At 48.0% G+C, this 23,522-nt stretch overlaps 3 protein-coding genes across 3 annotated transcripts; 2 read left to right on the top strand and 1 right to left on the bottom strand.

The window, feature by feature from the left end:
* Positions 1 to 1,060: 1,060 nt before the first annotated feature.
* LOC131269331 (uncharacterized) lies at positions 1,061 to 4,609 on the top strand. The gene is made up of 5 exons (XM_058271683.1): positions 1,061 to 1,259; positions 3,058 to 3,237; positions 3,298 to 4,003; positions 4,080 to 4,281; positions 4,349 to 4,609. Exons 1-5 carry the CDS (start codon positions 1,061 to 1,063, stop codon positions 4,607 to 4,609), a joined length of 1,548 nt encoding a protein of 515 aa, XP_058127666.1.
* Positions 4,610 to 5,108: 499 nt separating this feature from the next.
* LOC131269330 (glycine receptor subunit alpha-2-like) lies at positions 5,109 to 6,979 on the bottom strand. The gene is made up of 4 exons (XM_058271682.1): positions 6,900 to 6,979; positions 6,233 to 6,413; positions 5,765 to 6,078; positions 5,109 to 5,136 (listed from the first exon to the last, which is right to left on the bottom strand). Exons 1-4 carry the CDS (start codon positions 6,977 to 6,979, stop codon positions 5,109 to 5,111), a joined length of 603 nt encoding a protein of 200 aa, XP_058127665.1.
* Positions 6,980 to 10,229: 3,250 nt separating this feature from the next.
* LOC131269329 (probable G-protein coupled receptor Mth-like 14) lies at positions 10,230 to 14,835 on the top strand. The gene is made up of 5 exons (XM_058271681.1): positions 10,230 to 10,266; positions 10,379 to 10,650; positions 10,893 to 11,623; positions 12,192 to 12,355; positions 14,810 to 14,835. The coding sequence occupies exons 1-5, from the start codon at positions 10,230 to 10,232 to the stop codon at positions 14,833 to 14,835; spliced, it is 1,230 nt and encodes a 409-aa protein (XP_058127664.1).
* The last annotated feature ends 8,687 nt before the right edge of the window (positions 14,836 to 23,522 follow it).

Raw genomic sequence — 23,522 nt, 5'->3', positions numbered from 1 at the left:
TTCCCACACTCGGCAACTCGAACTCGGCGTGTCAAACGGTAATGCGTCGGATTGGACTTCCCCTCTCGGTGGGGAAGCTAAACACCCTACCCCGAGACACGTCCGCACAGTTTTCCCTTCCCCAAAATGAGCTCGCGGTTTCGAGAACAAAGGGAAATAATCTACGCATTAACGGTGACATGAACCTACCGAGGCTGCACTGATGACTTCGTTGCCCGGAGAGTTGACCCGACCAGGGGGGTGGAGCACTACTACCGTTGGCTGCCTGAATTCGCGGTCCACTTCGCCAATTTTAGACTGGAAAGAGGGTTCCCCGAACTCCTCGACGAATCCGTGACATACGCACACTCCCACCAGCTGTTCACCTTGCGTTTGTTCGATTCCCGACCGATCAATCTCAATTAGGCAAAGGTAAAGGCAGCAGCTGCCCGGCTGCGGGTCCTTGTTGGCGACTGCGGGAGATGTGATCCCGCGATCACCTTCAAACTGCCGCCACCGACTTCCAAAAAAGCCCACAAACCAAGCGGCGACCTGATTAAAGCCCGGGCCGATTTCGATTTTTCATTCGGAAAATAAGCCCCTCCGGAGGCCGATCGTGCGGGCAGTGAGCAGATCCTTCACGCAAAACGCCGCAGATCCGCCAGCAGATGCAGATAAATCAATAAATATCCGTAGTACGTGCCGCCGTCGACCGACGTCGATTTGTCCTTTCGGTTTCCATTTTTATTCCATTTATATTGCCACTAATGGGATAACGAATCGCGTGCATGCCCTGGACACATGGTGAGGGAAGGTGAAGAGAAAGCAGCAGGGTGGGGGGAGGGGGGATGAGACACAACATGCCGGTTTCTGCCTCCTAGGTCACGATGGCCACGCACGCTGCTGACGGCAGTAAAATATTAAAAATATGTATTTGCTCACCGAAGAGATCGAATACTTTCGATTCGGAACTCGGACGCGGAAGAAGGCGATTTGTAACGATTTGCCAACGCTCTTCAGGGTTTCCCGGGTCTCATAAAGGCACCGGAGTCGATTGGGAGTGACATTTATCGTCATTCCGATGCCTCGTCCATTTGACGGCATTGACCTATCGGTCGCAGACGATGAGCTCAGCGGATCGGGTACTAACTTCAACCCTAATTACGCCCTTGCACAGTCCACTCGGATGCATTCCTCCACGGTAGACAAACAACGCACGTCACGACACACGGCTCAGAAGGTGGTGAAAATCGGGCACGCATTTTCCTTTCCCGATCAAGGTGAGCAGACGTTTCCATCTTGATGCGCGAACCGAGGAAACCGTTTCCTTGGCGTAGCAGCCTCATAAATCGCATGCCTATAAATCCAGTCGGCTACCTACACCTTACCCTATACGCCATTGTTTCTGATTTGTGTGGCGTGGGCACTACACATTGGCGAAAATAATTCACCAGGCAGCAGGAAGTAGGTCACGCAGAGTGAGGAGATTGGGGAAGGGGGCTAGACGGTGAGTTTTCACAACAAACCCCTGAGCTCGGTGTGTGTATACTGACGTGTGATTTTAACATTCCACCGGCTTGCTGGATGTCAATTGATAACGCATCGCGCCCACCTTCGAGGTTTGGAAAAGTGAAATTCGTTTCCAGGTACTATAATTTCATTCATCGTAAGACACGCGATGAATAATAAAGTACCCAATCGCCAGCAGAAGGGAGGAAGGGGACCTGATGGTGAACACCTCACTACCTCGAAAAATCAACTGTCAACGTCAGCCGCACGTCGTCCGCGTGCCAAGGACTCTTTAACGTCACGTTTCTTCCACAATTTTCCTCCGCTTTCAATTTCGGGAAACACCCAACACGCTGTTTCCGCCGGTGCTCGGAGCGGGGAAGTGCGAGAAGTACTTTCCATTTTTACCAGGGACAGGGACGTCAAGATGATAGGCCGAGTTTGATGGACGTAGAAAAATCGGCCTGGATCTTCTCCCGGATCTCCGGAGCCTGTATAACCAGTAAATCTAAAACAAGTTAGCAAGTATTTGTCGACAAAACCTCACCATGGTGGGCCATGATTTGGTATTCCACCAGCATCTATTCCACGCTGGAGGTGGGGGAGGGTCGAAAATCTTGCTCCGCGCGAAACGTAAGCAAGCGCTAATAGAGAGACCCTTACCTTCACCGGAACTTTGTAGGAACTGGGGGGAATCGTGTGCTTTTGGACTGGAATCTTGTGAGAACCCGAGGAATCAGCTTCCCTGGCACAGAGGTATAGGACTCCGGACGTGGGGTGGATCCCTGTACGTGTCGAACAAAAGCGGCACGTAAACAAAACAAGAGAAACCGGGATTTAGTTTTGGGTAGTGGATCAAACAAAGTGTACCCATAGGGAATGTACGCGGATAGACGAGCAAGCGGCAAACTGTCTACACACTGTAGACACTTTATGTGCCATAAAAAATGTCACATTTCCCCACATTGAACTGCATTAGAATTCGCTACCGATTCGCACCCCATTTGATCCACAAATCTGTCAGTATCTCACCTTGGCAGTGACACCTAATCCTATAGGAATTTAAGAGAATAACACAGTTAATTATTCGTTATTACCTTCGCTGGTTGCTGTGACGCATGAACAAGAATTCCGATGGAACTTCCGGGTGGGCAACAAGTGCAGCAAGGCAACGCAACCCGTCCAGCCACAGCTGACAGGTGAACGGTGTTCGCATCCCCCTCCTCCCGAAGAGCGTCACCGCTGCATATAATAAATTATATCCGTGCGGGAGATATATGGAATGACATTACATTCGAGTACACGTAGCAGCACTAGCGATACACATTGCCGGAACATCCGTCTTCGTCGGGGCGGAATCAATGATGCCTCGTGACATGCGAGAAGAAAGAAACTAACTACCGTCTGAATGTACAGCTGCAAAATTCTAACGACTTACCGAGAAACTGGAAAAATAAGTTCGGCCGGGGGAGCAATTAGGTGGGAAACTTTACGATCAAGTTTCATTACACTTTGCCCGTTACGGTGTTGTTCGAATTAAATTTTCATGTTCCACTAACGCTATAAAAGAATCGAAGAAGGTGTACGAAACGAGCAGTGATTTATCGCGCCCATTCCGGGGTTGGTGTAAGAGTGGTGTCTCGATGAACTTTTCGGCGATAGTATTTCGTAGACTGTATTCCAAGCTCTTCAAGCTCAGGAATGATGGTGACTTTTTCGAACTGCTCGATCTGCAGTTGATATTATCAGGTAACAAGTACTAACCTCAAGGAGCAGTATCTGATGTCTGATGCGTATCTCTCTACGCAGCGATTCAGCTGAAGTCGCCTCGACTCTTGTTCCGGGTAGTCTTTATATTGTATCAGCTACTACTTCCGACTCAGTGCGTCTTTTGGTATATCCGCATATGGGTGGTAGCTACTACTGACCGCAATATACCGCTCACCGTTACCCTGACCTGCGCTGCGCTAGCGGTCACCAGCATCGTCATCCGGTATGCACTGATCCTGCAATGCTGCGATCGGTTCAGTGCGGTTAGAGCCTACATCAACTCTCGCCAATATCTGCGTGACCTCCCGGAGGCCCACGGGATCCGCGAGCGAGCCTTCCGGACGAACAACACCATCCTGGGGGTGTTGCAGGCGTACGGCCTGATGAACATTACCGTGTTTATGGCGACAGACATGCAGCAGCACGAGATATTTCGCATTCCGGACTATATCCGGCGCACGAACGAGCCGCTGTTCTGGGTGATGCATTATCTGATGCAGCCTATGGTCCTGACCGGTCTTGCGACCTACATGGGCACCTTCCTCCTCCCAAACGCGCTTTTGATTGGGTTGCGTGCCGAAATGCAGCTGGTGCAGCTAGGCTTCCAACGAGTGTTCCAGCTTGTTGACGTACGAGCTCAGGAAGCGGATCACCAGCAGAACTCGAACGCGCGCGAAGATCTGACCTGGCGTACGCTCCACCAAGAGCTCGCTGCCTGTGTGCATGAGCACTGCAAAGTCCTGCAGTGAGTATCACCACAAGGGCCGCTACGGATCTGCTAGCAGATTATGGAAGATTAAAAGAACGTGCACCTTTTACAGGAACGTGCGAGAGGTTCACCGAATCCTCAACATCTCGGTCATGGTGCAGTACTATTGCGCTCTGCTGGCACTCGCCGTCGACGCGTTCTTCATTTCCTATCACGGCTTCGACTTTGTGGCCTTCACCGTGGTGGTGTTTTCACTGCTACTCGTTTTCGAGTGGTTCTACCGCTGCAAGCTCGTCGAGGACCTGCAGGCGATCGTAAGTAGCAGCAGGAGGTTCGCCATTACAGCTACAAACACTCACCACCTTTTTACTTCCAATCAAGCACAATCACATTGGCTGGACGCTGTATAACGATAACTGGCCGGCTTGGTTGCAGTGCAGCCGCCGACACCGGACGTCACTGCGACAGTTTCGTGACACCCTCAACACCGTACTGGCCATCTCGCAGCGCAGCCTCTCCTGCCAGGGCAGCGACATCGTGGAGGTGTCTTGGCTGGCCTTCAGCAACCTGTTCAAGAGCAGCTACTCGGTGATGATGTTTCTGATAGAGATGCGTCGGTTAAATCGCACCAATCTACAGTGATATCCCTGTGTCAGCTGACATCATATGATCCTGCGCAAACGAAATGGAAGCTCTACCGCACCGGAACAGAAAGCTCCCAAAAGCTACCTCTCTACTTGCACGCAAACGTATTTTATGGCAACTAGCTTGCAAGTTGTACGGAATAAAAGTACGCAGCCAACCGCAGCCATTCCAGCAACAGCTTGAGCCTCCATCTTCCTAAACCAGGGCTATCGCAACGATTATGGTGGGATTGGTGGTTCGTTCGTCAACTTGTAATGAAGGGATGTGCTGATGATATGCCGCCAATGCCACAAAGTTTTAGTATATTGATTGGAGAGGCTTCAAGCTACATCAACACTTTAGATACACTACACCAATAAAGTCAGTATACAGTAGGCAAACCAGAAACAAACGCCATTTGCTTTGTGAAGAACAATTATTTAACCAAAGTATAAATGAAGAATTGCTCTTTGAACCATTCTCTTCATTTTTATGTACATTTGGACACGACACTAGTTTAGGTTCTGGACATATTCCCACACACTCTAAAAAGTGAGTTCACAGCACAATGTTTCAGCATGTGTTTAGCATTTGCTTGGTTGTTTGATGGTTGTTTGGGGTTATATGACACCAGTTTTGAACGCTTTAATCAGTTCAACTGTTCTGATGACAAATTTACTTCTTAGAGGAAGAGGTAGAATATCATCTGATCGCATGAAACTGAAGTTAAAAGCTACTATAAAGTTGCTGTTTTGTCGAGCATGAACAAAAATACAGTAACAAGATTGGTTTAGCGATGGAAACATGTGAGCCGTCTTGGAAATTTAGCAAGAACCGGTTGTTTGGCCGTCATATTGAATCATATGAGCGGGATGATGAGCTTTTATAATGGCAAATGGCTTTTGTTTCTGGTTTTCCCTGCTGTGTACTGACTTTGTTGGTGTAGCGTAGTAGGTTGTTGGTTGTTGTAGGTGGTGTTGGTGTAGCATTGTATATATATAGGGTTGTCGACGACTTACATGAGAGTTTACCATTAACGAGGCGCTGATTCCGGAGCAGCCTATCGATTTTGATTCCACGCGGCACTCGTCCACCTCGAACCTCGACACCATGCGTGCTGGAAAAACCATTCCCCCCCCCTCCCTCCCTCCCTCCCTCCCCCCACTGCAATACTCACAGCTTTCGATCATCATCGAGCAGATCTGCGTGTCGTGCGGGTAGGACTCGAACTTCATCGCGCACGACAGCACCAGCGTCAGCTTGGACATGTACAGCAGCGTCTTGTCGTGGTACAGCCAGAGGTAGTGGTTCGGTATGCTCATCTCGTGGAACGTCACCTTCTTGGCGTTCTTGAAGAAGCAGTCCGGCCGCCAGATGCTATGCAGCCAGTCGACGTCCAGTATCCGGTACTCCTCGCTCATGTTCTCCGGTAGCCGCAGGCGCGGATCGCGCCAGCTTTGTGCCAAAAAGATATCCGCCACGTACGTCTGGTCGCGGCGGAGAGGGTAAGCAGAGAAAGCAGCGAATTAAGTCCCGAATGTGGCACATTGGCTTCTTAATGGGCCGGGCGGTTGTTGCCCTAGATCGTGTGTGTTCGTGTGTTTTGCTGCCGGATGGGCGCGTATTGGTAGGATCGCTTACCATGGACTCCTCGTTGATGGAATCGATCGATAGAACGGTGACATGGAAGTAAACGACCGTCGGTTGGCCCAGCAGCTTGGGCGCCCGGTTCTTATCGTACGTCTTCTGTTGTGTCGGCAGTATGTCGGAGAGCGATAGGCTGGCGTGGTTCTTCGACAACTCGCCGATGTCGGAGTAGTTCCTGCAGAAACGGAAATGGACGCGGTTGAAGCGGGTCTTTGCGAGCAACATCAACCATAACCTAGGAATCTTCCTGGACATCCGTCCATCCAGCGGTAAAGGTTTCTTGTTCTGATTGCTGAATGTTCGAGAGTCTCCGTTGAAATATGATCGCGTAGTTTTGGGGTTTCCGATTGATAGAGCGGGGGAGAGAGAGAGTGAGTGAGAGGGAGAGAGTGGTTGGGCGACGGTTTTGTTGAATGTTGAACACTGCTGTAGGCTTGCACGCCGTTAGAACGAGGCCCGTACCACATGACACCAGACCTTGGCCTACTTTTGCAGGGCTTTGCGGACCACTACTCCGTGTATCCGGAGCTTGTTACTAGACGACACACCACTATATGTAGGCCACTGAGTTGATGAAGTCCATATTGGTTTCTTCGAAGCCGCTCTACATATATTCCACAAAACTCTAGATCACTGTAATCTCCTAGGAACCACTACTTACCGGTAGCCTTTGGCGTCCACTAGCAACGGTCGCAGACTGGCCAGCACCAATCCGATCACGACGGCGAGACTTTTCGCCATATCCGCGCACTGTTCGCCGGCGGCCTCGGAGAGCTCGAGCTAGGCTCCGGGGTGTGAACACACACGCACACACCAGGTCCCAGGTATTCCGTCGCACGGTAGCCAGCGGAAGCCAAATCCCGGTCCGTCGACTTTGGCTGCCTAATGGGTATCTTACCTTCAATTACTTGAAAGAAGGAGAGGGGGGACGGGACGGCGGTGGCCTTGCGTTTAGTTTTTCGGTTCGGTTTCTATGCGTTTTCGGAGTCAGCAAGGCAACTGCAAACCGAGGCCCTGTTCTTCCGCTGCGCTAATCGTCATCGATTTTCGTTCGCTGCGAATATGTGTGTGTTGTTTAGTGTCAACCGGTGATGGATGCGTGCACTCGTTCCGACGTTCCGCGAACCGCTCCCTTCCCCCGCCCGAGGTTGTGGCGATCAGTACCACCTCCACCACCGTCTCGACTTGGTCTTCATTGCGCTTGCGTGCCTTTCGGTAGTGTATCGGCTGATGTAACCAGTCCACTGGCTAACGGGCCACTGTTGTTGATCCCCGGCACACCTGGTGGCCGTTGTCCGTCTCATACACCACAACCTCCACCACCACCACCACCACCGGTCACTAGCTGAACTCCACGAACTCCTAGTACTAAAGACGTCCGGTGATTTCTTTCGATCGTAACGTATCAGGTCCAGCGTCGCACGACATCTGCGCCAGATACCGATACTACTCCTGACACCTTGCTCACCAACTCGTTGATCAACGCCTCTGGATCGTCGGTGAAGGCTACAATGCTCCAACCGAGCACATCACCACGCGCGGATACGTCTCGCATCGAACTAAGCCCGAGCGGCCGGTCAAACTCCCGAAACTCCCGAACCCGACGGCGCTCGGCTGGTCATCGGGTCTCGCGGGTCCTGCCCAGCTATATGCGCCATTACCACCCCCGCCCCGCGCGCCATCCGGTTCGCCATCCGGTAATGGCGATGGCGGTTTACATAATCCTATTTGCGGCCTGATATTCCTCCTATTCCTATTCTGCGCGATAAAAGGTCCCGGGGGGATGTGTGCAGTCGCTTCAGAGCCATCCATGCACACATACACAGGGGGCGTATCAAAACAGTGGACAGGTTCACCTCGGCGGTGGCAAGCGATCAACCGTTTTTCACACGTTTCGTTCCCCATCCCTCCTCCGCTTCCTCGTCCTCCACGAGGGAAACGAGATCCCACGGAGGTTTTCTACCGGTTGTGGTGATGGTACCGTTTTCGGTGTAGTCCTTCGAACTTGGCCCACAACCCCGCTCGAGTGTGTTGATAGTTGAAGACGGTGTATCACGTAACCGATACGCGAAACATGGCCGCCTACCCTCCCTCGTGCTCTAATGAACAGCGCGAAAACAGAAGGAGGAGGGGAGGTGTTGAAGGTGGAAACCTGCACATAATGTGATTTAATTTGTCCATCGCGCCCCACAGCCCCCGGCGAACCAACACACGACGCTCGATACGAATGGATGGTTCCAGGAAAGGGCTCGAGAGGTTACTCGCCTGTTTTGCTTACTGCTGGTCCCTCGAATTAAGGCGTTCCTCCCTCCCAGCTACTCCCCCGCCTGCAACGGCCCCCTTTTGACAGAGGATCACTAGGCACAACATTGGCAACGGTGACGTTGCTGTTCGCCGCCTTTTGCTACTCGCTCGCGCCAAAGTTGAACACCACGTTCGGGTATTTGATCACGGGACCATACTTGCACGATATGGCGTCCGTTGCTTCGGCTCTGGCAGTATTGGTAAGAGTAAATTTTCCGTCCCTGATTCGGCAGCGCGGGAATAACATTCCTAATCACTTTTCCTCACTCTTTTCGGTCTGGTTGTAGGATTCAAGGAAATATTTGCCATCCTTGAACGTCTTCAATACGATGTACGTGGACATTGCGAATGTGTTTGAGTATGATAACAAGAACAAGCGCGAGATATACGCACTTCTAATGGTGTTCTATACCGTCACCTACATACCGCTGTTGCCCAAGGGTTCTCCAACGGAGGTGATCTAATATGGAACAGAAAGATGCTCTGCCTCATGGATTCGTCATCTACAGTGTCACCGTGCCATTGAAGTTCGTGACAGCTGAGCGGTACCGTCGGTTAGAAAATCGTACCATAAGCGCCAGAGCTCACCATCTCGACGGCGTGGGTTCGAATCCCAACCGAGCACATAGGGTAAAAAGTCTCGTAAACTCTTACATGAACCAACAAGGTCGTTACGCCATGCATCATTAAAAACAATAAAGTTTGGAATGGAACAAAGCACGGCACGGAAACAGCCTATGGAAAATTCACAACTTCAAGATAAATTCGTGACGCTATTTGTGGTCTTAAAAATTTTAAACTATTTTTAAAAGGACTCAGGCCTTATCACCTGTATCATATAGGCCAGCATTCCAAAATCAGAGCTCTGCACAGATGCTCCGGATGACGCGGCAGTAGCATGCATCCACACCAACTGATAACGGGTCCCGTTATCAAGTAATCAGCCCAAGGGGTATCGATCGGGTCATGTCCTATCACAACAGTTTGGGATTTATCAACATTCAGCTCAAACCAGTCGGTTTTGGAGGTGTGGAGTCGAAGCCTCTCCCTTTAACCCGGAAAATAGCAACTCTTCCATCAAAGCCGTACGCTGTGGTTTAATAGTAATCCCCGATTACGCAACCTTCTGCACCTCTCTTGTATCGGTATGAATCCGTATCGTCCCGGTACACTGACGCGTTGCAGCGGTGATGCGCGATTCAGTTATCGCTTATCGCTTTATCAGTAAATTTATCAGTGTTCGTTCAGTGTTTATCCAACTGAACAAATATTGAAGGAAGAGTATTCGAGGGTGAGCTCCCACCAGAGACAGATCCCTCTAACGATGGTACGCCGGTAGTGTTAGATCTAAGTTCCGCCCTAAGAAGCCCAAAGCACAGAAGTCTCAGAAGTGGTTCGCGTGAGTGTGTTATTTGATCAGCGTGGGTAGTAGGGATGCTTTAGCGACCTTTCCAAATACCCCCTATCCGATGTGGGCCACATAAAACCCCGTTCGGAAGTAGAAATCGAAGAGGAACCAGAAGTGAACTCTCCACAGAAGACCGACCTCGTGGTCCAGGTGTAGCCAAGAGTTTCGCGCATAACTCTGAAGCGAGTGCTTAATCGAGAGTCAGTGACGATGGTGGACGAATCCTTTCGAAGTTCGATGGTGCTCTGGTGTGTGTTGGTGATGTGCGCGTGTTTGACAATGGTTAATGCTGCCCAGCTTGAAGGTAGTGGACAAGGTGAGTACTGCACGTACCAGGAGTACGACGAAGGTCCCTAACATAGGCTGGAAAGTTTTGGTGGTGGATGATGTGCTCGATCCAATCACTGACGATAACATTTCTCACTCAGGATACAACGACAAGAATGGGCAGGACATCGTGTCCGGAAGTCCAGTTCACGCGGGCGAAAGAAGTTCTGTCGTTCCGAAACCAAACGTGTCGGTTAGTGGCACTCCAGAGAACGCTACCGGGGGCGTGCAGCAGATCGTAGCAGCCGTGAAGCAAACCACAGTGGGTTTCGGCGAAGACGTTGAGGCAGCCGTAGAGAATATCTATACCAACATGACGACCTTTGATGGTGTGATGCCCATAGAGAACGTGACGGACTGCACTGGATATCAGGTAGGCACCCGACAGATAGCGTCCGTATCGCATAGTATGTCGATAAAGTTGGACTCACGTCCCGTGCACATGAAACGGAAGTATTGACTCGCCATATCAACAACACGTAGGATTTACGCAGGATTAAGTATTTTGCAAGAAAAAGTATTGAATATCAGACAAGCGTGCTACGATAATGTTGCGATATTGAGCAGTGCAAACCCCGTGATAACGTTGCTGTATTGCTTCGGTTTTGATTTTAGGTACTCGCAGATCAACCGGTGTACATTGGACCGTCAGTGAATTTCATCCGAAAATGCTGCCCCCAGGGACAGCGTATGGTACACGACGGGGATAACATAATCTCCTGCCAGCCGGAAGGGCCCCAGACAAACAGATCCACCATGAGCACCATCGTTGCCAAATTCTACGACGGATGCATCGAAGATTTAGAGGAAGACGCTGCGCTCGGGTTTATCTACGGTAATCCGTGCGTGACGGAGAGAGGTCTGGTGAGCTACGGACCCCACTTCATGGACACACTGTACGTAATCCAGAACGGATCGCTGCTCGTTATCTACAAGCGGCCGTACAATATCGAAGTCTTCAACAGCTACTGCTTGGATTACCGCATCTCGGACGCTACGATCGTGGCGTACGTGTGCCCGGAAGAGGTTAGCTTAGGTGCGGACTTTCTCCCGTGCCAGCTGATCTTGCTTACCGTGTGCCTGATATTCGCCATTCCGCTGCTGCTGCTGACGGCATTCTTCTACATGATCATCCCAGAGTTGCACGATCTGCACGGCAAAGCGTTGGCGATGAATTGTGTTAACTTTGCGTTCGCACTGCTGCTGGAGTCGTTCTTCCAGCATAAAGCCAGCGGAAAGCGGATGAATGCCGACCAGATCGTGCTGAAGAACTCCGCGGAGTACCTCATCCTGGCGACGTTCTTCTGGCTCCTGGTCAACTGTGCGAACAACTGTTTCCATGCCTGGTAAGAGGTGCTAACAGGCGGCTGGTGCTAGTGGACACCAGAGTGCATAAACAGTACCCTTTCCATCCATTCAGGTTCTACGCACCGAGAGCAAAGGATATCACTGCACGATGGGATCGATATCGATTTATCGGATACGCTTTAGTAGCGCAGTTAGTTCCTCTTTGGATAATACTATCCTTCTCAATCACATCACAAGGTAGGAGCGGTGTCTCATTCTCTCGCTTTCTCTCCAAACTGATTCATATTTTCCCTTTCTCCCCTCAGGGAACCCGGCCATAAAGAATTACCTCTTCCGGACGATAATGGTGATTTTGGTACTCACCTTTGTTTGTCTAATCGTCTGCTATGTCGGATTACGCCGGGTGATCAAACTTCACACTTTGTACAACGAGGTCAGGCAACGCTTACTGGAGCGGGGACAAGAGTTCAATGTTGAGCAGATGGCTCCAACACATATCCCGGCGGAAAAAATCAACAAAGTAATCTATATGTAAGTATGGCAAGTGTATCCCATTTGCGTATAAGCCAACCGATAATGGACCGTATCTTCTTCTTCTTCTTGTAGGACAAATTACACCGCCTTACTCTTCGTCGTGATGGCAATCGTATGGGTCTTTATGACGGCGTCGTACTACAGCACGTACAAGCTGCCAATCTTCTACGACATTCTTTTCGGCCTGCAGGGTATCGTCATGTTTATCATATTCATCTGTTTGCCCAAACCGAGAGGTGCGGTGAAACGGTGGCTTCGGGAACGTACCTCTGTGCGGCCGACGGAGTGCCAACCGTGCGACCAGGCCACCCTACAAACAAGTGCGAGTGCCATCATGCTTGTCCCCTTAAACGGAACGCAACGACTGGCCAATCCTCTGTCGCATTGCGGCCCTGCAGCAAATTTAAAACCCGCTCGCGAGCAAAACTTGCATGAACAGTGAACCCCAGCGGTGGATGAAAACGTTCCTGCATTTATGCAACGGGAATAACTCAGATGTGTGACGTGTAGATGGCGCTCTCTCCAACGATAGAATATTCGACACTGAGACTTTCAAAATTGTTGTCGGTGCCGATTACAATCATTTCCTCATGGCTCGGCGGAGCGTCGCCCCGATGGAGCAGTTCCTGGATGTCGCCAAACTTCGCAACGAGTGAACGCCGCAGTGCTCATTTTATTACCTGTCATCCATCATTGTCCGCCTAATAGAGTCGTTTAAGTGACTTAGTGTTCGAAGGCTACGTATCGTAGGCAACGTTGTAGATATGTAGGGAATAAATTTACGTTGAAGTAAGTCAATACTCTTAATGAAATGTGTATGTGTGTCTCTCTTTTGGTGTGTGTGTGTAATTTACCACCCATAAATCCGATAAGTATCTCAAGGGTACTTAACACTAGAATACATTACTTTTTATTAGTCGTTTTGACCCCTATTTTTAAAACGCTATAACTTCACTACATATTTTGTAAAATTTTTTAATTCTGTCAACTGTTGCTTTTTGATATATTTGTTGACTATCTGTTGGCGTTTTTATATTTTTTGATGTACCACGTCAATGTATCATTCCGCTAAAAGTTCAATGTGAATCGAATTTTAATCTTGGGGTAAAAATTACCCCAATTTGGATTCAAGTGTGAGTGTTCAAACGTGTGTCTAATACGTCCTACGTGAGTTTTACGGATACAATATGAATAAACAGAGAAAACAAGATGGTGCTAGTTATGCCAAAAACCATATCGGAACTCCCTACAATAGTTTAAGCTATATTAAATATTTAAATAAATTATAGCAAACAAGTAAAGCTTCGTCAATATGTTACTTAACGAATACAACAAGAAAATTGGATTCATACTCCTTTCATTCTTGGTTGTAACGACAAAAATTGAAGCAAATATTAATGAGGATTAAAACCCCCCGGCTTATGGGGGGGGGGGGGGGGGGGTCGGTCTCGGTTGGGATTCGAACCCACGCCGTCGAGGTGGTGAGCCCCGGCGCTCATGGGCCGATTTTCTAACCGGCGCTACCGCTCGGCTGTCGCGGACCCTCCAGTACACTAGTATGGATTGCGAAAAATCAAAGTTTTCCACATAATAGCAGTATTTTGCCTCACATTACCTTACTGTATTAAAATTGACTGTAACAATGTGCGACACATGTTGCTGCTGTTGACGATGGAGACGCCTAGTGCCTCTGGAGTTGGATCGAAGGTCTGAAGGAAGGCAAAGATACTAGGTTACAACTACAACCGTCCTTGCTGAAAGACTTATATAGGTCTTTAGAGTAATAAACGACACATAATGCAATTTTATTAGATTAAGCAGCTCATGGTTTTCACCATGACCCTGGAAACAGTTTTTTGGTAAACGCATGCAACACAAAGATAATTTGGTGGCTTTAATCCCTCCAATTGTAAGCAGTCCTTCCTTATTAAACCGCTACCGTACGGTTTCTCCATCCCACCATTTTCTTTCCATTCAACATTCCTCCCTCCTTGGCCCTCCCCACCTGCTCCTCCTTCCTGAGTAACTGATCAAGTACTTCGGTATTTTAATTTTTCTTGTATCTTTTATTCGATTTCTCTCTACAACATGATGATATATTGATTTTTCGTTTCTATTTTCCTACACGCTCCTTCTCTTTCTCTCTCTTTCTTTCTTTCTTTCTTTTTCGCTCTGTCTCTCTCTCTCTCTCTCTCTCTTTTTCTCTCTCTCTATCTCTCTCTCTCTCTCTCTCTCTCTCTCTCTCTCTCTCTCTCTTTCTCGTCTCCAATTAACTTTGTACGTTGGAATAGTCACATCTTTTCCGTTTCTTTCTGCTCAAACCATGGCTGTCCGCCTTCACTCCGTTCGCGTCCGTTTACCTTCGCCCATTTAACCTCGATTCGCAGTATACGCGTCGTATACTTTCCGCGCGTCCAATAAGTCCAATGGCCAATTAGGTTTATGTGTTATGAGTTGTTTACATGCTTGCCTCGTTCGGTGTACGTTCCAATCTGATTTGCCAATTGCGTCTCAATTGTTTTCCATTATATCCGCGGGGATCCTTCAGTAGTACTTGGGAATGAATTTTTTTTTTTGTATTTTTTTCCACTTCAAGATACAAGGGTTTGTTGGAGTGTTTGGTTTTAATTCTTCGTTTTGATTTTGCTGTTTTTCACTGGCTGCTTTCCCTCCTTCCTTTTCTCTTATAGATACCACGCTGTACACTGCACCTTGATGCCTCTGCACGACGAGGCCAGAGTCGCCGTTCCCCTTACCTCATCCCTTCCGCTGCAACCTTCACCTGGCGTGCGCCGCGCGTCACGACATTTGATTTGGAATCAAATTTACATCTTTGTTTTGTTTTCGTTTTTGTAGTGTTGTTGTGTTGTAACATTCACAGCGGTAAGTTTTAAATTTGCTTTTTAACATCAATCCAATGTGTTTCTGTGTGTGTGTTTGTATATCTGATCGGATGTTTGTCTGTAGTCTGGTAGCGTGTGGCGTATTATTTGCTCCAGTAATTCACTATCTGCAGTATGAGCTGTGGTCTGTGGGGTTGTATCTATAATTTTGAGCAGGCCCACAAATCTCCCGTGAGTCCTTCAGCTCTTTAGCATAATTTTTCAATAATTATACCAAACAAAAAAGGCTTCCACCAAAATTTGGCCACCGGAAAGGCAACACATATTACACCAAACACAATTAAGGTTTCATTGATGATTTAAAGTTGGGTTAATCTTCAAAAGATAGGGAAACTTTTGCGAATATCAATCAGAAAGAGAAAGATTAAACCTATTCCGTACTGTGACCAAGTGGTGAGGCTTAGTTAGTGTTGAAACAATCGCTTGACGCTCTAGAAAAAGAAGACCCACGGGAGACTGTACGCCTTGTCTTCTGTGTTCTCATTTTTAAGTGTGACTGTCTTTCATGTCGCTTTCTTCTATAGCTTTTTTTCTTCTTTTTCTTCTTTTAAATTGTATATATGTACATACATTATTATTTCTTTAATATATATCTTTATGCTTTTCATTAATTTATATATTTGATTCCTAGCGGGTAGGTTTCTTCGGTTTTTTGTTTCTCACTATTAAAACTTTTTCCGCCTCCTGCTGCCTGCCCTATACCCTCGTTTTGTCAATATTCTCCCCCTACCAATCGCCTACCACTTACTCCTTCTCGCCATGATCGAAAGATACATTTTCCAAAACAATCCATTAATTCTAATCACATCGCCCACCAACACCGAGCTCGCTGGCCATTTTCCGCCCTTTACCGTCTTCAGTTCGCACACATGCAGCCACAAAATACAATCGCAATCACATAGTCCACCCGAGCATTCCCCTATGACCTCCTCTTTGACAATTAGGCATGCAGCTTCTGCTCTACCGGTCATCGCCTTACGTGTCCCACTTGTTTCTCTAAGTTTACTAATACTCTTTTACGAATACGAACTGTCAGCTAGACATGAAAAGTTTCAAATCGATCCACCCGTCGTCGCGACCGACACCCTCTCCCCTCCCCCGGGGTGTTTCATAGAGGGACAAGACGGACGTTGCAGAAGAAAACACAAATGGTAAAGAATTGGGGACAAGGCGTTGAACATGGTTTTCCCTTCAGTTACCACTTTACTTGCTGTCGCATGGAAGTGTTTCTTTTTTGTGTAGTTCAAACAGGTGGGTGTCTTGTCTTAACAGGGAAGCTGTGAGTTGTTTGTCTGCTACTTCAGAAACATATGACATGGGGCGGGAGTGCGGGGGAGAAGGCTCGGTCACCTGTTTGGTGTGAAATGTTATCATTCCGCTATTATTTGCTATTATTTTCTTCGTTTGTTTTACTTTCAAAGATTAACTGAGTATGCTTGTCTGTAAGTGTATCAATTAGTAACATCCTATCCGGTGGCTAATTTTACTTTCTTCGTGTGTTTTTTGTTTGTTTACTATTCCTCATTTTTTCGGTTTTACACGTTTCGTCACTATTGTTGATGATTTACTTCTCGACAATGTATCCTTTTTATTTCCTTCTTGTCTTTGTGTTTATTTGTATTCTGTTTTTCTACTTATTTGATACTGTAACGAAAAACATGATGCTGCTTGGCGGGACCCAACCCTGGCTTTCCTTCCAGTTCATTTCTTATCATTCAGCTGAGTACTTCGTGTCTTGTTTTCTTTTTTCGTTTATTTGTTACTTTCTTCATCGCTTTTCATATATTTATAAATAGTTTCATTTACTTATAACAGAACAATATAGCTTTCGCCATGCTTACGGGCTAGCTCTGCAAGGGTTTGTTATATCTAGGCTGCGTATGTTCTGTGTGTGTGTGTGCGTTAGTTTGCCGTTATAAATTCATAGTGTCCCTCCATTGTGCGTATGGTAAAAACGTTTCGAATGCACAAATCTGGCTCAGCTGGAGAGCGTAAGGACATACACAGCTAAGACGCTTTTCATCTCCTCTGCCTCTCTCTTTCATTCTACTTTCCTAAAACAACTTTCCACGCTTCGTAACGAAACTTCTGCACGGAATAAAATGCGCATCGGATCTTTAGATAAGCAGGATTAATTTATCTGTCAAACTGATTGTGTGTGCGATTGTTTTCTTCTACCGTGGGGAGAATTTGTCATGATCGGTACATTTTGTATTTGTTTTAATTAATCGTTTTTATCAGCGTGAATATCCAAAGCTGATTGGGTAGGTTGCGTTTATGGTAGGTTTTCAGGTTTACTTAAGATACTTAATGTAGAGAGAATGGTCGAATCAATGAACTTACAGTTGAATTTGCGAAGTGAAAATTCTAAACTAAACTGCCATAAACGAAAGGAAAATCGCTCCGTACAACTACAAGATAACACATACAGAGCTGCCAAACTAAATAACAGATTAGTAGAAATGTTTTTTGGCAAATAAATCTACCTTCTTTCACTTCCCTTAAACATTCTAAGTTTGTTCCACCCTCAAGCAGTGCCAGTTGAGCCATCATCGGTGATCTATTGTACGCGTGGTATTGTTTCTATTTTAAAGTCCTGATCGTGCTCCGATCGCTGTTGCTATTGGGTTGTTTTGTTTGTTTTGGATGTTTTGTTTTCTTAACTCTTCAATATTATAATTATTCGTTTGTTAGCATTATTATCGGCATAGAAGCGCCACTTAGCATTGCGCAGTATTCTGGCCATCAGGCCGTGCATGATTGGCTGCAAAGAGTTTTGCTATCAGGGGAGTTTAGAAAACAGTATTCTCTACTAGGTATTCATTTTATCCTCTCTTGCGCTGCTGCGTTTCTTGCTTTGTTGGCGGCATTAAGTTCTATATCTAAAACAACGACCATTTACATTAATATATGTGGTGTGTTTTGGTTTTCTTTTCTTTCCCGTCCTTGCCGCCCTGTTCCGACTGTAACCTTTTTTTTCGTTTCCTGCTTTTCCAAGTAATTCGTCTGGGTTTATTATCATCCCAGACGTTCTCTGTTGCTTGAGATTCTCCACGTGGCGGAAGCTGGCCACTTCTGAGTATGTGAGCGCACCACCTGCAGCTCAATCACCAGCTTTCCAGTGTCTCTTTCCCCGAAGCTGGGTCATTCTGCGTTGATTCCGATGGTTTACCATGCTCTGACCATTCAATGTGAGCGGCAAACCGATTACTGGCGAAGTTACGAGCGTTTCTTTCTGACGCTCGCTAGGGTTCCTCCGAGGAAAGTAGGTATTCTGAAGGTGTCTGACAACTGAACGAAAAACATAATATAAGTGAAGATCAACTAGCGCAGATGTAGGTCTTCTACGGAATCGAAACATCCCCGAAGACCGTTCCGCCATTTTAAAACGTATACCACGGTAAATTAAACATCTTACACCCGGCTGGAGGAAGTGTTCTTCGCCCTCGGCAACGGGGCTCAATTTGGCGTGTGGCGGCGTTGGATCTTGGGTGCCCAAAGCAGGCGCAACATCGATTCCACCCCCTCTTCCGACTCGCGCGGCTAATCCAGGCTAAACGACCCTGAGATCTCAGTAGCACCTAATCTAAGTATATATCGTATAAGATCCCTTCAGGGATCCCTAAACTACTACGTTAACTAGGCGGACCGCTAAAGTGATTGTATTACATTGCCTCGTATTCGCTTTTACTTTGCATTTGCTTTTGAAGTGTGCGTGCGTTTGTGGGAAGTTTTATGATTATTATTCTTAATTTTGCCTAAAATCTTTATAACTTGATAACATCATACACTAACTGTACTAATGCTTGCTGACTGTTGGACTTAGCTATTTACCACGTATAAGCTTATGTACTTGAGATAGTTTCACCCGACCCCTCGACCCCGGTCGCTATTGCATTTCGGTTATTTCATGAGGCATCCGGTAATATTAAGGTACCTAGCTTACAACCTACGAGTAAGTGTGTGCGTTACAACGTTGTGTTAAAGTAGGGATAAGAACAATGAAGTTAAAAGGGTGATAAAGGGGAGGGAGAGGATCGGTTTTAAGTGGGGAAATAACACCAGGTATTCGAAGGAATCCTGTGTTTCTTTACTCTAATGCTAACTTCGAATTTGTAGTGGTTGTGATTATATTGATATGCTAGAGGAGACGAGTGGAAGATGGTGTCGGGGTTGGGGGAGACAGTAGTAGAAGTGCGCGATCGGCTCTAATAGGCTGAACACGAGTCTGCGCATGTCTCTAGTCACATACCTTTATGTTTAATACTAAGCCTATGCTGGATTAATTTACTTATTACTTTATGCAAGTAGTTTATGTGTTTGTTTGTTATATTTTGAGTTCCTACTCCTTCCTCGTTAGCGACTCAATGGGTTTCCCCGAGCCGTCAAAAAGAAGCTGGAGAGGTCGAGAGGGGTCTGCATTAAGCCGACCGTGTGTGTGTGTGTATCACCGTATGTTGGAAGCTGCTTTAGAGGGCTCTTCAGTTAGCTATATGTACATTGGGGTCGTTTTTGCCAACCGTTTGCCCAAAAGTAGTTCAACCCTACTGCCTATATGTACAGCTACATACTCTTACAGGTACCAAGCGAACGTTTGTCAACGATTGTTCAGGTGTTTGGATTTACGTTTTAGCCTAGCGCTGGTAGTGTTCGGTGCATTCGATATTCGACATTTATTGCGTTGCGGGTTTTCGCTTACTTGGCTAGTGTTTTGGTTTTTGGGAAAAGAACAGCTAACTGCAAACAGAATCGTGCCCGCAATGCCTTCTTTCCTTCCTGCTTTCGAGGATCCTCTCCATGGCGCCCGTCGGCAAACAATACACCTCTCGACCACGAATTTTGACGTTTTTTACTGCTGTGTGCGTGTGTGTGGGTGGGAGCTTGATGTTGGTAGAGTTACACTGTTCTGCTGTAGCGCAGGCATGACTGCTGACGGGCGCACGTTCTCCTCTTTCGCTTGCACTTGTCACTCCCCGCGGTTGACATTGCCTGTCAAACTCGACAGCTGTCAACTTTCCCTTAGTCAAGTATCCATCCTTTGACGAGCCGCCATACTTCTCGCCGGACTTGCGCGCACGCACACACAAAACACTGTCCAGGATAGGACGCTAACCAAGGTGACTACAGCGTCGAACATGTCTCCTATTCCCTAACATCTACGTGTGTATGCCTCCTTGAGATTGGTTTCGAAGAATTGCCTTTTAGTTGCTGAGCTCACTACGTTTTGAGATATAGAATTTATTGCACTCCTGCCAAACCGACCGCGTTGGGTGGGGGAATGGCACGGGCGCGGGGTGGCCGGTGTCGTTTCGTACGTTCTGACACCCTTTCCCCTACCTTTTCGACCTAGCGACCGACCACCCGGCTCGGAAGACTGATGTTACTGTTTGGTAGGGTTATTGCTGCTGCTGCTGCTGCCTTGCCTGGTGCTACTGATACTGGTGTCAGTCACACACTCCACTAAGGATCAGTGTTGTCAACTGTCACAAACAGCCCCGCGAGTGCTTTCCACCGCCGATCGAAATGGCCCGCTGGCGTGGACAGTCCACACAAGACTGGCCAACCGTGTTCGGTTCCGGACACCGGCTGCCTCACGGCTCCAGCTGTCAAGCCCCAAAACCCCTGGGGCTCTGAGCTTGGAGGAGTTCAGAACGGTATCGGGAGGTTGGTTCCGCCAATCTTCCAGACCTGAGCTGTGGATGGGTGATCTTCTCCCGCAACAGAACGGCCAGTGATGGTGTATAGGCTCCAAAGGTGTAGCAGGGCGTCTGTAGAGACCAGGTGGAGAAGGCAGACCGACACCTCTCCCTAACCTTCCCTCCTTCCCCGTTCGGCAACACGGTTTGTATGCATCGACGTTCGTTTCCCAGCAGTGGTGCCGTCTGTCGTGACCGTCCTCGCGCGTCGCCATTTCTGCTGGCTCTCGGGAATCGATACGCTTCGCCTCGCTTCAGACGTAAGGCCAGCCACACGCACAATCATTTTCATAACCTACGGGCCAACTCCTCGCTCTCGTCCCAACCATCGTTGCCATCCGCAAACAATCGTCCTTTTCATGGGGCTCACCATCAAGCAGACAAGAGTTCACGAATGACGTGACCTATGGGAATCAGTTACGTTTAAGCTGTGTACTTAAAGCTCAGAAAATGATAAACAAGACCTTAACCAACTGTAAGACAACCGATTAAACCAACACAAGTGAACCTAAATAGTGAAGTGCAATCATCTTCTCTCCCCCCACTATGAAGGATCTCCCGAACGAGCGTTCTGCAGAGCCGCCGCTTGTCGCCAGTTTTACAGAAACACCTCTTTGAGGGCACAACGGTGCAGCAGAATACGACCAAGGGCTCGACGACGCTGCCCTGCGGTGAGTTTGGCTCAGTCCACCGCGTGGTGACAACGTGCCACGTTTCTCGTTGCCGCTGCTGTTGTGGCTCGAAAGCGTTGTTCCTTGACGAACTCCGGGGTGACATCTGGATATGGTTGCTGCGCGGCTGGATCCTCCCGTCGGGCCTTCCCCGGGGGCTCCAATGGAGGCCCTACAGGTAGCCGAGCGTGGAGTACGTCTTGACGTACGGTGCATCGTCCGCAGCCGATTTCTCTCTGTCGCGGGAAGAAAGAACAGATATTAAGGTACGTGGGATTCCAGTCATATTTCATACATTGATATTGTTAAGGAATAGAAATCTTGAATTTAGATTAAATGTAAACGATCTGAATAATCATTCTGATGGAAATCAGATCACTGAAGATAACCTGGATATAAAATGTTATTCATAATTTTGCTCATTGTGCTATGAACAACATAAATACTCGAACATTACATTCAAATAGGATACGAAATCTTTTGACAACGGCGTAGGGTTTCCGTTGTCCACACTTACACGCAGATTTCCTTCACCTTACGCGGAATCTGCGAGTCGTTCAGCTGCCAGCAGCTCACGTCCTCGGTGACCCACGGGTTCGACGGCAGCGACGGCTACATCATCGGATCGTACTCGCTGAACGTCTCGTAGTACGACGCGAGGCTCTCGCACGCCTGCGACATCTTCACCCGGTTGCGCCCGAGCGACGCCTTCAGGATGTCCACCTCCCGCTGCCAGTCCTCGACCGTGCGCTTGCGCGGCTTACCCTGCCGGTCGCGCGACGGTATGGGGCAGGGCTCTAGCGGCGTAAACTGGCGGGGTGGCGGCCGGTGGACGCGCCAGTAGGCGCGCTCCTGCGAGTCCCCGACGATCTTGTCGCCCTTCTTGCGCCCCTTCGCCAGCCGCACCTGCTCCTCCGCCTGCATCATGATGAAGTCCCACTTGCCCTTCAGGTTCTTGTGCAGGCTCGCCAGCGCCTCCGTCTCGTAGTCCTCCAGGCCGTGCCGCTGCTTGTTGCGCAGCGACCGCTTCGCCAGGTAGATGGCGTACTCGATCTGGTCGGGTGCCTTCTGCTGCCACGGCCAGTAGTACGGCGTCTGGAAGCGGTACAGCGACGAGTCGTCCTTCACCATCAGCGTCTTCGAGTCGGATACCGGGAAGAAGTAACCGTGCTGGCACAACTGGTTTCTGATGTTCAGGGCCTCCGACTTCTCGATACTTAGCCGCTTTAGCAACCACTTGATCAGATCGTTCCCTGAAGAACCAAGGAAACATAGAAAATGAAAGGAGAAGAGAGAGAATTCGGAGTGGAGAAAGAATCCTTTTCAGTACCTACCGGTAAACGCTGCCGAAACAGTGGTCAGACACATCTTCTGGTTCCGCTCTGGAACTCCCGTTTCGGGGTGAAGCAACTCTCGCACCAACGTCTCCATCTACGAGTACATAAAGCAAACACAACGTTAGTGTTGTGTAGAGAGTGAAAGAGGTACCTCCAGTGCTCCGCTCACTTAACTGAGCGCGCTCTTGCGCTCTTAGTTGGACAAAGAGGTACCTCTTTGGCGAGCGATTTTCGCAACGTAGAGCACTGCCGAGCGCTAGCCCCAATCGCTCCGCAGCGCTCTACCGAGTAATATGCTTTCAAAATTTCTGGATAACTCTATCACACACGATATATTCCAGTCACTTTGAAGTTGGAATAGCGCAGTAGTTGATTATGTAGCACATAAAAGAACTGATAAACATGCAAACATCAAAAAGTCCACCTGATAGGCCAACAAAATAGAATTTCAGAGGACATTACTGATATTTTTTTAAGATAAAATTTACTACATCATTTATGTTGCGTTTCTAATGAAGGAGATATGTTTACATCCATCATATTTACTGTAGCAGCACTGTATTATCGACACGGCTAGCCATGAGCAGATCGAAACAATTACCGTGGTACTAACCGATCAAAGATTTCCGAAAATTGCAATTTATTATGATTTAAATTACTTCAGCCCCAATATACTCTACACGGGCCCGTGTAACCGGGCCGTTTTACCTAGTAGTTTATAAACGATGAGAAGAAGGCCGATCTCATCGATAGGCGCGGGATATGGAGGAATCGTAGGGGGCAATAACGTTTCGTA

This window comes from Anopheles coustani, chromosome X (assembly GCF_943734705.1).
Source record: "Anopheles coustani chromosome X, idAnoCousDA_361_x.2, whole genome shotgun sequence".
Taxonomy (NCBI): domain Eukaryota; kingdom Metazoa; phylum Arthropoda; class Insecta; order Diptera; family Culicidae; genus Anopheles; species Anopheles coustani.
This window is presented reverse-complemented; position numbering and strand designations above follow the sequence as displayed.

What these genes read in the sequence shown, in the direction of transcription:
- LOC131269331 (XM_058271683.1), top strand. Translation starts at nt 1,061, where the DNA reads ATGCCTCGTCCATTTGACGGCATTGACCTATCGGTCGCAGACGATGAG. An exon ending in TCTGCAGTTGATATTATCAG is followed by an intron (nt 3,238 to 3,297) that starts GTAACAAGTACT and finishes CTCTCTACGCAG; the next exon opens with CGATTCAGCTGAAGTCGCCT. An exon ending in TCGAGGACCTGCAGGCGATC is followed by an intron (nt 4,282 to 4,348) that starts GTAAGTAGCAGC and finishes CTTCCAATCAAG; the next exon opens with CACAATCACATTGGCTGGAC.
- LOC131269329 (XM_058271681.1), top strand. Translation starts at nt 10,230, where the DNA reads ATGGTTAATGCTGCCCAGCTTGAAGGTAGTGGACAAG. An exon ending in AACAACTGTTTCCATGCCTG is followed by an intron (nt 11,624 to 12,191) that starts GTAAGAGGTGCT and finishes TTCTTCTTGTAG; the next exon opens with GACAAATTACACCGCCTTAC. An exon ending in CTGTTTGCCCAAACCGAGAG is followed by an intron (nt 12,356 to 14,809) that starts GTGCGGTGAAAC and finishes TTTCTCTTATAG; the next exon opens with ATACCACGCTGTACACTGCA.
- LOC131269330 (XM_058271682.1), bottom strand. Translation starts at nt 6,979, where the DNA reads ATGGCGAAAAGTCTCGCCGTCGTGATCGGATTGGTGCTGGCCAGTCTG. An exon ending in GTGGACGCCAAAGGCTACCG is followed by an intron (nt 6,414 to 6,899) that starts GTAAGTAGTGGT and finishes CCGTTTCTGCAG; the next exon opens with GAACTACTCCGACATCGGCG. An exon ending in CCATCAACGAGGAGTCCATG is followed by an intron (nt 6,079 to 6,232) that starts GTAAGCGATCCT and finishes CGCCGCGACCAG; the next exon opens with ACGTACGTGGCGGATATCTT.